At 47.6% G+C, this 11,881-nt stretch overlaps 1 protein-coding gene across 3 annotated transcripts in view; it reads left to right on the forward strand.

The window, feature by feature from the left end:
• The window catches only part of Pik3c2b (phosphatidylinositol-4-phosphate 3-kinase catalytic subunit type 2 beta), a 68,319-nt gene extending 58,068 nt beyond the window's left edge, over positions 1 to 10,251 (forward strand). For all 3 annotated transcript variants that reach the window (XM_031382511.1, XM_031382503.1, XM_031382519.1), the window contains exons 27-33: positions 2,334 to 2,535; positions 2,935 to 3,059; positions 4,063 to 4,180; positions 4,976 to 5,057; positions 5,424 to 5,530; positions 6,710 to 6,838; positions 7,603 to 10,251. In XM_031382511.1, the coding sequence (XP_031238371.1) occupies positions 2,334 to 2,535; positions 2,935 to 3,059; positions 4,063 to 4,180; positions 4,976 to 5,057; positions 5,424 to 5,530; positions 6,710 to 6,838; positions 7,603 to 7,791 (952 nt within the window). In that variant the 3' untranslated portion in view covers positions 7,792 to 10,251. The remainder of the gene's footprint in view (positions 1 to 2,333; positions 2,536 to 2,934; positions 3,060 to 4,062; positions 4,181 to 4,975; positions 5,058 to 5,423; positions 5,531 to 6,709; positions 6,839 to 7,602) is intronic.
• Positions 10,252 to 11,881: the final 1,630 nt, after the last annotated feature.

Here is an 11,881-nt window from a genome sequence, read left to right on the forward strand (position 1 = left end):
TAGCCCAGGCTATCCTGGAACTCACTCTGTAGACCAGGCTGGCCTCGAACTCAGAAATCCGCCTGCCTTTACCTCCCAAGCACTGAGATTAAAGGCGTACGCCACCACCGCCCAGCATATAATCATAAATTTATGTAAAAGATAATAAAATATCTTCTTTAAAAAAAAAACAAAACAATAGGGGCTGGAGAGATGGCTCAGCGGGTAAGAGCACTGACTGCTCTATCAAAGGTCTTGAGTTCAAACCCCAGCAACCACATGGTGGCTCACAACCATCTGTAATGAGATCTGATGCCCTCTTCTGGTGTGTCTGAAGTCAGCTACAATGTACTTATGTATAATAATAAATAAGTCTTTTTAAAAAACAAAACAATAGTAAGTTATTACTGTATTGTTTCCAGTTTTATGAAAATGGAACAACCATATGGTTATTGCCAGTCCTGAGTTCATTGAGTTCATTTGTTTAAAAAAAAAAAAATGGCTCTAGTTCCTGGATAAAACCAGCAACCAATTCTTTCTCTTCAAAAGATGTCTGGCACAATAAGCAAGATCTGTACTAGGTGGTATTCTGTCCACTGATTAAACTATAGACCAGAAACTGACCAGTACCATAGTACTGGGTTGCAAACAGCTTTCTGTCAGGAGTGGGATCTGAAAAAGCGATTTCTCCTTTACTCAAATATGAGCCGTAAATAAAGTTACTCCTTAGGCATTCAATCTTGCGAGAAGCTATCTTCTTCCAGTGCATCATGCTGAACGCCCACATTCCACTGATTCCCACATATTGCAGGCTCCGGCAATGTCGAGCAGCACCAGGCTTTTTCCTTTCAAATGGGACTTTTTCTTCTTCTGACCTGATAACCGGAAGCCTCTCTTCTATAACTTGAGAGCCCCACTGGATATGTTCTGCAGTTAGGCAACCAACTACTTTTTTGTCATTAGAAATAAAGAGAAGTGTCTTAGTTCTGGAATAGCACATCACAGTGGAGCCTGTTGGGAACCCAGATCATTGTCAGCCATCTCCCTAATTTCATCAGCCTTTTTCAGGGCATACTTTTTGGGTCTTCAGGAAGAACCATTATTACCCTACTATCAGGATATTCGGCAAGAACTCTTTCTTTTTTCCAGCCCACATCCTTTACAGCACTTAGAAACTGGTTGTGGAAAAGCAGGTGCTGGGTTTCATCTTCTGGATTTGAAGCCGTAGAGAGCATTCCACAGATGTAACAGGACGCTGCTCCAAATCTTTTGTGGCCGGCATCTGTGACCAGCTGGTTTTCACCACTTTCTCTGAGTCTTTCAGTTTCAAGGACTTTGGAATTGTTCTCTCCAAATGAGAGTCGCACTTCAGCTGAGAACGATTTGGTGGCGTATCCCCGTTCTTTCTGTTGATAGACACTTCCCGAGTCCACTGTGCGGCTGATTAGGAGCTGTCATCAATCTTAGCTTCACTGAGCAGAGTTGAGATGGCAGCAGTGTCTTCTGATAGATTAGTCTCCGCCTCAGACGCTGAACATATGCTGAAATTCTGTCTGCTTTGACAAAATTTCTGAAAAGTTCTTTCTTCTGAAGTCTACAGCTACTGGACCTTGATGAATTTGTGACAGGTGTTATGGCTAACGGGTTTTTTTTTTCCATGTTTGCCAAGTCTGTTGGTTTGTGCCTTCCACTTAGTCTCCTTCACTTAGTCAGGTACTCTATCAATATAGATTTCATTTTGTGCTACCATCTAGTTCTTTTCCCACAAGACAGAACTGATGTTTCAGCCACCATTACTCAAGAGAATCTGATAAAACTGTTCCTTATAACAGCTTAACACATTACATAGCACCTCCCTGCTGTGCGAGGCTGAGGGTCCTCTTGCAGCCCGCAGGTGCCCGGAGTACCCGGAGACACCCAGCTGCTTCTGCCAAATTTAGTGTTTTTTGAGCAGCGCCTAGTGTGGTCCTGGAATTCCCAAGTTTCCCTCCTCCCTTGGCAGGAAGAACAGGAACTCAGGATTCACAGGCATAAACTACATGAGGTGATTGCGTCCATCATGTGCTCTATGAGACTATTACATTGGGAATGTAAATTGATCTGGTTGGTATTTTCAGGACTCGGGGCTGGGCATGGTAGCACTTACCTGTAATCCTGGTACTTAGGAAGCTGAGGCAGGAGGATCACCATGAATTTGAGGCTAGGCTACACCATGAGATCCTCTCCCCCCTCCCCCAAAGACAAAATGGGAAAAAAAAAAAATCTCAGGACTTTGAATATCTGCTTCTGTAACTTTCAAGGCAAAGGGAGGATGGGTCCTTGGCTACATCCCTTGTTTCCCATGTGTAAAACAGGTTGATTGAGTCCAGCCTGGGCAGCGTAGCCACGAAACTCAACTTTTTCATCCATAACCTGGCTCAGATGAAGTTCACAGGCTCAGATGACCGTCTAACCCTCTCCTTTGCGCCCCGGACACACACTCTTAAGAGCTCTGGCCGCATCCGTGACGTCTTTCTCTGCCGACACGAGAAGGTCTTCCACCCCAGCAAGGGCTATGTAAGTGTTCCCCCTCTCTGAGCCTCTGTTGCATCCTGTCCACCGGCCTTCTTAGGGTTAACTCTTTCTCCCACTCCACTGTGGGCCCTGGAGTTTACTGAGGCCATTGCACTGGGAGTAAACCCAGACAGACCAGTTCCTTCGATGATGTGACCTGCATAGTAGGCTCAGGGCTCTAAACTGGTTGGTAATTCTGTGAGTCATGTGTCCTGTGAGACACAGGCAGGAAGTCTCTGCTTTTAGGTTCCTGCCTGTGTGCTGCATACCCTCTTATCTCCACTAGAGAGTTTCCTTTGGGAATGTAACACATACACCCCACGCATGCACGCATGCACGCATGCAAGCCCGCACTCCTCCCCTCTAGTCGGCAGCCGGTCAGGCAGAGTTTGGCCTTTGCAGATCTATGTGGTGAAGGTGACGCGAGAGAATGCTCATGAGGCTACGTACATCCAGAGGACATTTGAGGAGTTCCAGGAACTGCACAATAAGCTGCGCCTGCTCTTCCCTTCTTCCTTGCTGCCCAGGTAGCCCCTCTCCCCCAATCCTGCCAGAGCTGAAAGATACAGGGGGAGGAGAGAGGGAGCTAGCAGGCCTGCTGTTTCAGAAAGAACCATTTCAAACTGAGGCTCTGTCGGCCTGGTGTTGGGCTTGGCAACAGGTGCGCCCCCTGCTGGCTCGTTTCTCCAGACGTGCCCAACCGCCTTGCCCTAGTCTTGGAAAACTAAAGTGTGGGGGCACCAGCCTGAAAGCCAGCTGAGCTGAGAGCAGGGCACTAGGTGATCTGAACATGACTCGAGGTTTATAACGTATCAAAAAAAGTATGTGTGTATATAAATATATATAATACAATATATAGTATATAAATATACTAGTGTATATATTAATTGAAAAGGAAGGACTTTTGATAGCTACATTATGAAATAAATGAAAGATGCCAGGCACAAGATCATTCTATTTATTGGAGTCCCCTAGAGTAATCATTGTCTTACAAACAGAGTGCAGAATTGGTGGCTGAGGTATACCAAGTGTGCCGCCTCAGTTTTGCAAGATGGAAAGAATTCTAGACCTGGCTTCCAGTGAATGTATTCAATGCCACAGAACCATACATAGAAGTCTTTTTTTTTTTTTTTTTTTTTTTTTTTTTTTTGGCTTTTTTCCAGACAGGGTTTTTCTCTGTGTAGCCCTGGCTGTCCTGGAACTCACTCTGTAGACCAGGCTGGCCTCAAACACAGAAATCCACCTGCCTCTGCCTCCCAAGTGCTGGGATCGAAGGCATGCGCCACCACCGCCCAGCTCACAGAAGTCTTAAAATGACTGAAGGTTAAAATACTAGAATTTTCTGAGGTCCTAGGGTGTGTGTGTGTACAGAGGAAGAGAGAGAGATGGACCAACCCAGACACAGATGTGAGCATAGACTGGGGAGTGTGGTAGGAGTTGAGGAAGCAAGGTAACTAGAAATACAAATGAAATGTCTAAGCCTTCATACTCACTCTCTGCCCCTTGGCCTTTTTCTGCCTCTCACACTAGCTTCCCTAGTCGGTTTGTGATTGGCCGCTCCCGGGGAGAGGCAGTGGCTGAGAGGCGGAAGGAGGAGCTAAATGGCTACATCTGGCACTTGATTCATGCAGCCCCTGAGGTGGCTGAGGTGAGTGAGTGGGTGTGGGGTGTGAGAGGAGTAGTAGGTCCTGGGGAAGTCATGAGGGGTCTGTCAGCTGAGGAATGACCAGTGCCTGGCTCTACGGCAGATGAGAAAGCGCAGTGTATGGTGGGTCTAGCCTTTGACCGACCTAGGTTTGGTTTGGTTTTTGCTTTCATTTCCCATGCTTAGTTAGAAACATTCTCCAGAGAAAGGCTTGTGTTTCAGCCCCAGACTAACTCGAGGATACGTCCCACCCCAGTCTTGTGTGTCAATAGCGAAGTAGGGAAGAGAGGAATGCAGTACTGTAGACTGCTTTAGGCCCGAAGTAGCCTGGGTGTTTTATTTACTTGTTTTTGTCTGTTTTGTCTTTTGAGATGGGGTCTCATAGTTTTTGTTTTTTGGAGACAGGGTTCCTGGCTGTCCTGGAACTCACTCTGTAGACCAGCCTAGCCTCAATCTACCTGCCTCAGCCTCCGGGGTACGGGGATCACAGGCATGTACCGCCATCGCTGCCCAGTTTAGGGTCATACTCTGTAGCTCAGGTTAGCCTAGAACTCACTTTGCAGACTAGGCTGACCTTGACCTTGTAGCAGTCTACCCTTTGCTTTTTGAGTACTGAGGGTATAGGAATTGGTTTCCCCACCCATCCAACCATTGGCTGTTTTTTTTTTTCTTTAAAAAAAAAGCGTGTGTGTGTGTGTGTGTGTGTGTGTGTGTGTGTGTGTGTGTGTGTGTGTAAATAAAGTTAACCCTTCCTGGGTCATGTCTTACTGAAGAGCCCTGTTTTCTGGTCTGTTCTAGTGTGATCTGGTATATACTTTCTTCCACCCCCTGCCCCGCGATGAGAAGGCCTCGGGCCCTAGTCCAGCTCCGAAGTCCTCAGGTACAGTACCTTCCTGGGGGTACAGTACCTTGCTGGTGGTTGTCCTGCCAAACCAGAGTCCCACCTCTTTGTCAACCCTCTTTCCTGTTGGGTTGTTTACTTGCTGAGGACTCGGTTTTCCATCCCAGGCCATGGTGTCCACAGCTCTCCACAGCTGTGTTCCTGAAGGCACGGCTATTTAGGTAGATGACCCTGTCCGATAGGGTAAGCTCATCCCAACCCAATTCTACATTGCATTCCAGAGCACGTGAGTATCAGAAACCTGCAGGCTGGTGCCGGGCTTCAGGAAGGAAGTAGAAATGTCTGCCTGGCACCAACCAGGGGCACTACTGGCTTACAGACCCTCTGTTTCCTTTATTTCTACAGATGGGACGTGGGCGCGGCCGGTTGGGAAGGTCGGTGGGGAGGTGAAGCTGTCCATCTCCTACAAAAACAACAAACTCTTCATCATGGTGATGCATATTCGGGGCTTGGTAAGCGCAGGCACAGCTCTCCTGTGGTCCTTGGTCTTTCTGTTGGTAGGTTTTGGACGAGTCAGAACTTCTCCGCCTCTGGAGAATGAGAGTGACCACAGAAGTTTATTGAGCCTCCACCACAGGCTGCCCACGCCAGGCCTGCGGTTGACCAGGCGGTTTAGGGCACAGCTGCTTGCTTGCTGTGGTCTGTGGCAGCATCCTGAGCACCGAGAGCCTCTCTTTATGATATTGATGGCTCCCTCCAAGGGTTGCTATGGGGATGAAAGAGTACATGGGAAGCTCTTGCCTTTCTGAGAAGTACTGTTGTATAAAGGGGAGACCTAAGGGACTTCCTACCTGGTTGTACAAATAGATACACATAGACAGGTGCATGTAGACGGGGCAGCCCTTGCACTTCCTTCAGGCATAGGCAAGGCAGTATATAGTTCATTTTGGCCCAGGTTCTAGCAGCATCCTATGTGGCTTGCTTCGGGGCTCAGAAAACAAACAAAAACTGAACAAAGGCAGTCTAAGTGAATCAGTAGTTAGCTGGCCTTGAGCAGGCAGCCTCTGCTCTCTGACTCATGTCTCTACCTCTGAGGGCTTAAAGGGACCAAATGACAAGTTAATCATGGAGAAAAAATGCTGGGAGAGACCCGATAGCTCATTTACAACTGTAGTACAGGCCAGGCAGAGTGATACATGTTCCTTTAATCCCAGCACTCGGGAAGCAGAGGCCAGTGAATGACTCTCTGCGGGTCTGAGTCGAGCTTTGATTGTGTAGTGAACTCCAGGACAGCCAGAGCTATGTAGAAAGAGACTCTGTCTTTTCTTTTCTTTTTTTTTTTTTTGGTTTTTCTAGACAGAATTTTTCTGTGTAACCCTGGCTGTCCTGGTACTCACTCTGTAGACCAGGCTGGCCTCGAACTCAGAAATCCACCTGCCTCTGCCTCCCAAGCGCTGGGACTAAAGGTGTGCGCCACCACCACCTGGCCTGAGACTCTGTCTTGAAAGAAACTGAAACTGAAAAATAATAAAGTGTAGTGATCTGGGAATCAGACAGAAAGATTAGGCGTGTACCACCAAATGCCAGAAGCAGGACAAGAGAGAATCTAGATCAGAGTATAGCTTCAGGGATGATCAGAGCGTGGGAGATGCTGCCAGGACCCTTCAACTTCTCTTTGCATTCCGTTGTAGCAGCCGCTCCAGGATGGCAATGACCCGGACCCCTATGTAAAGATTTACCTCCTTCCTGACCCTCAGAAAACCACAAAGAGGAAAACCAAAGTGGCCCGGAAAACCTGCAACCCTACCTACAATGAGATGGTGTGTGGAAAATGGGGGGTGTGCAGGGCAGGGCAGGGGTTCGCAAACTGCTTCTCTGATGATTTATTTATTTGGGTTTCTGAGACTCAAACTCCAAATGTAGCTGAGGCTCCTCCTGCCACTGCCTTCTGAGTGCTAGGACTCTAGAGGTGTACCACAATCCCTTCTTATGAATGAGTCGAGTTGGAGCAAGTCACACTTGCTCATTTGCTACCTTCTGCTCAGTGACAGCCTTGACAATTGCTATATACACTGTACTTTTTCTTTTTTTCCTTTTTTTTTTTTTTGGTTTTTTTTCGAGACAGGGTTTCTCTGTATAACCCTGGCTGTTCTGGAACTCTGTAGACCAGGCTGGCCTCGAACTCAGAAATCAGCCTGCCTCTGCCTCTCAAGTGATTTCTCTGTGTAACCCTGGCTGCCCTGGTACTCACTCTGTAGACCAGGCTGGCCTTGAACTCAGAAATCCGCCTGCCTCTGCCTCCCAAGTGCTGGGACTAAAGCTGTGCGCTGCCACTGCCCGGCTTAGGATGACAGCAATTCCCCAGATGGGACTTGGGCCCTAATTCTATGAGGAGGGGGAACCTGTTACCCTGTATGGAGGATGATCAGAAGCTCCAATAAATATAATCCCAGCATTTGGGAGGCAGAGGCAGGATTGCTGTGAGATCCAGGCCAGCCTGGGCTACATGTTACCCTAGGAACATCTCTTTCTGAATTTCCTGTATCTCACCACTTCCCTCTCTTCCCACTGCCCATGCTTGCAGCTGGTGTATGATGGGATCCCCAAGGGAGACCTGCAGCAGCGGGAGCTACAGTTGAGTGTGCTGAGTGAGCAAGGATTTTGGGAGAACCTGCTCCTTGGGGAAGTGCACATCCGCCTTCGGGAGCTGGACCTGGCCCAGGAGAAGACCGGCTGGTTTGGACTGGGATCTCGAGGTCATGGAACCTTATGAACCCACTCATGGCCTAGACCTGCGGCTGCTGCCCAGAGCTGGGGGAAAAGCCTCTTCCTCCACCTAACTCCCTTGCTAGGAAGGGGCAGCGCCCTCCGTGGCCTTCCCCACGGTCCAGGTGGACCTGACCTCGGGGAGTGGGGGCTGGAAGAGTCAAGCGCTCGCTCTCCGCTGCCCCTTCCTCCGCAGACTGCCCTGGGGTTGGTTGTGCCGAACAGCCCCGTGGTCGAAGCCGTGAGCTTGCAGCAGAGTTTTATGTTTACCTTGTGTCAAGGGAGCAATGCCTGCTTTTTTGGGGTGTGTGGAGTGCGGGCTATATGAAGTAGCACTTAGAAAGGGAGGGCGGGTGGATATCTTATTTTTATTTTTAAAAAATGAAGTAGTAATGTTGTCCTAACTGGGACAGGAAGCTTTGTGTGAGAGGGGCCCGCCGGGCCTCAGAAGGCAAAAGAGAAAGACTATTTGATTTTTTTTTTTTTTTTTGTATGATGAAAGTTCTTATTGGACTTTTTTTCTCCAGGATTTTTGGGGGTTTGTTTTCTAGCTATAGGAAATATCGGGGAGGGCCCCGGTGGGTCCTCAGTAAAGTCCTCCCTCTCTCAGGCAGACTGGAGAGGGGCGGAGAGGACTGACCAACAGCCGGACTGACGCCCACTCTGCGCCGTCCTATTTTGCCTCCAAAGGAGGGCATTGTGATAACTACGTGTGTAAGGAAGGGCCGTCCATAGTAGGGTTCCGCCAAGGACCTAGATTCAGGGACCCATGCTCTTTGGGGCGGTTTTTCCTCTCCTCTTCCCCTGCTGCTTGGACTCACCTTCCTTTCCCCTTTCCCCTCTGTTCTCTCGGCCCTCTATGGGTCACCCTGTCCTCGTGAATGCACTGGGGTATTTCTATGCCTCATCTTGTTGGATGGGACAAAATGCTGCCAACCCTTCACTGGCCACGCCTGTAGGGGCGGGCACATCGTGCCATTTGCTGCAGCTTCTGGGAAATGTCCCCTGAGACCGTCTACTACTTTCTCTTCAAACCCTGTTTCTGTCACACTTTCAAAAGAACTTCATTCTGTGGGGCCACAAAGCTGGTTAGGGCATAGACCAAGAGATGCCCAGCCCATAGCAGAGGGGGCTGGAAAGAGTGAAGATTGGTCAATGCAATTGTTTCTTCTGGTTATTTCCCTGGTTGGATTGGAGCAGCATCCTCTTTGGAAAACAAGATTATTGTAACACTTTTCTTCCTTCTTTCCCTCCCTCCCTCCCTCCCTTCTTCCCTCCTTCCCTTCCTTCTTCCCTCCCTCTCTCTCCCCCTCCTTCCTTTCTTCCTTCCTTCCTTTTTTCAAGACAAGGTTTCTCTGTGTAGCCCTGGCTGCCTTGAACACACAGAGATCCATCTGCCTCTGCCTCCCAAGTGCTGGAATTAAAAACATTTTGCTGCCGCCACCTCCTGGCTCACTCTACTTCCTTATGTGGTGCTAGGGATCAGACCCTTTGAGTGCCAGACAAGTGCTGCACCACTAAGCTACATCTCCAGGCCATCTCCAGCCCACCTCACGTTCTTCCTTTCTCACCAGATGAATTTAAAATCCACTCTTGGGTTTCCAAAGAGTTATCTCATTGTAAAGGTGAGAGCTAGGGACTCAATTTAACTTTTAATGTTTTTTAAGACAGGGTCTCATTATGGACAGTAGGCTGGCCTTGAACTCACAGAGATCTGCCAGCCTCTGCCTCTATACGGGAACTAACTTTTTAAAGAAGTCAGCAAGCACATGGCAGACAGTTTCTCTGTGACCCCATTACTGGAGAGAGAAAAGCTCCATTGAAGCCACATGGAAACAAGAAAGGTTTTTGTTTTATTGTTGTTTATTTTGCTTTCTTTTTTTTTTTTTTTTTAAATAAGAGAAGATACCATGTAGCCCAGGTTGGCCTCGAACTCCTATGTAGGTGAGGATAATCTTGGGCTCCTGGTCTATTTGCCTTTCCAACTCGAAGGTGCTAAGATTACAGGCATGAGCTGCCCCATCCATTTTTTTTCTTAATTTAAAATGACAAGACAGTGAGGTGGCTCAGGACTTGCCCTGTCAACTTAAGTTTGATTACTGAGACCTTCAAGATGGCGGGAGACAACCAACTCCTACAAGTTGTTTTTTGTCCTCCATATCCACTACACAACATGTGTATGTGTGTGCGCGCACACACACGCACACACACACAGATAATGTAATATTAAAATGCCAAGGATAAAGCAGTCTGCTGAAGGCAGGAGATCAGGACGGGAAAGCAATGGAACCTTCCAGATGTTTGGACCATAGATGAGCTTCTGGCCTTTTGCCTGCAGCTCATTTTATTTTGACCCTTTATGTCCCTGACTTAAAGAGGTCTATGTACTGTACCCACTTCCCATGCTCCTTTATCTTCTACTTTCTCTGAATTGTATTTTTTAATAAATGACATTTGAGAAAACAAAGCTATCATTATTAAAGATCGGTGGATGTGCGAGTGTTCAGATTAAAGCACTGGGCATGTGTTTCGGTCCCCTAATACATCACAGTGGACATTCTCACAGTCGTCAGCTTGTAACCTAAGCTTCTGAGCAAAAACCCTGACTCAGCAGGCCCGACAGGCTGCGCTCTACCCTGTTCTGGTGCGCTGACTGAAGGGGGTAATGGTGGCGAAAGGCAGGGAGGGGAGACTTATCCACCGTGGCCATATCAGAAAGAGTATGAAGGGGTCCTGTGACACCTCCAACCCCAGTTCATCTTCAGGATACTGACATGACCTCTAGGTCAAAGCAGAGGAGTATTCAGGGGGTGAGGGACAGAGGTACTCATGGTAAGGTTGTCTTCCTCAGGCTGTGATCTCTACGACCTCAGCTGGAGTCTTTGAAAGATAAGATGCTCCAGGAAAATGTCAATCCTTCTCTATTGCTCCTGCTGTCCAGACTTGATTCCTGTCTGATGGTCTGACCCTAGGTGCAGCCTTACCATCACTGACGGCTGTTCTCATCTTGGGGGAATTCCAGCCTAGTCTTGGCCAACAGTTCAAAAAGGAAAATAAAGTTAAAAAAAAAAAAAAAAAAAAACAAGGCTACATAGTTTTTAAAAAGCCAGTTTGAAAGTGCTGGTTCATCCCCTAATGAGTTTGTAACTTGGTTAGAGAGCAATCAAAACAAAAGACAGGAAACAAAAGACGTAGAAGGTTTGCAGAAAATGTAGCAGTTGGCCAAGCAGTCTAAGTATTTCCACTATATGTGCATTTTAGGTTAATAATTATGATTGGCAGCACGTCAGGATCATCAAGCGGTTGTAACTTGTTTCTTGGAAGTACATTTAAATGTCTCACTTGTTTTAACCAATAAAGACAATTGCCATACAAGCCTGGCAACCTGAGTGTCCCAGACCCCACATAAATGTAGACATGAGCTCCACGAAGTTGCTCTACCTTCCTGTGTACACATTGTACACACATGTGTGCTAATAATCTAAGTATACAAAGAATACTATAATGTATCAATTGTGTCTTAGTTGGGATTTTACTGCTGTGAACATGACCAAGGCAACTCCTAGACAACATTTAACTGGGGCTGGCTTACAGGTTTCAGAGGTTCAGTCCATTATCATCAAGGCAGGAACATGGCAGCATCCAGGCAGGCATGGTGCAGGCAGAGCTGAGAGTTCTACATCTTCATCTGAAGGCTGCTAGCAGAATACTGACTTCCAGGCAGCTAGGATGAGAGTCTTAAAGCCCACACCCACAGTGACACACCTACTCCAACAGGGCCACACCTCCTAATAGTGCTACTCCCTGGGCCAAGCATATACAAACCATCACAAATAGTAGTTACACGTAGACACAAATTCCCATTTAATTGTCTTTTAAGGATAAGCAAGCTGAGGGATGGTGGTGTGTATGTATGCCTTTAATCTCAACACTCAGGAGGCAGGGGTAGATCTCTGTGTTCAAGGCCAGTCTGGTCTATAGATTGAGTTCCAGGTCAGGGCTACACAGAAAAACCCTGTCTTGACAGAAGGAAAAAGAATAAACAATGGGGCCGGGCAGTGGTGGCGCACGCCTTTAATCCCAGCACTTGTCTCAAA

This window comes from Mastomys coucha, unplaced genomic scaffold, assembly GCF_008632895.1.
Source record: "Mastomys coucha isolate ucsf_1 unplaced genomic scaffold, UCSF_Mcou_1 pScaffold1, whole genome shotgun sequence".
Taxonomy (NCBI): domain Eukaryota; kingdom Metazoa; phylum Chordata; class Mammalia; order Rodentia; family Muridae; genus Mastomys; species Mastomys coucha.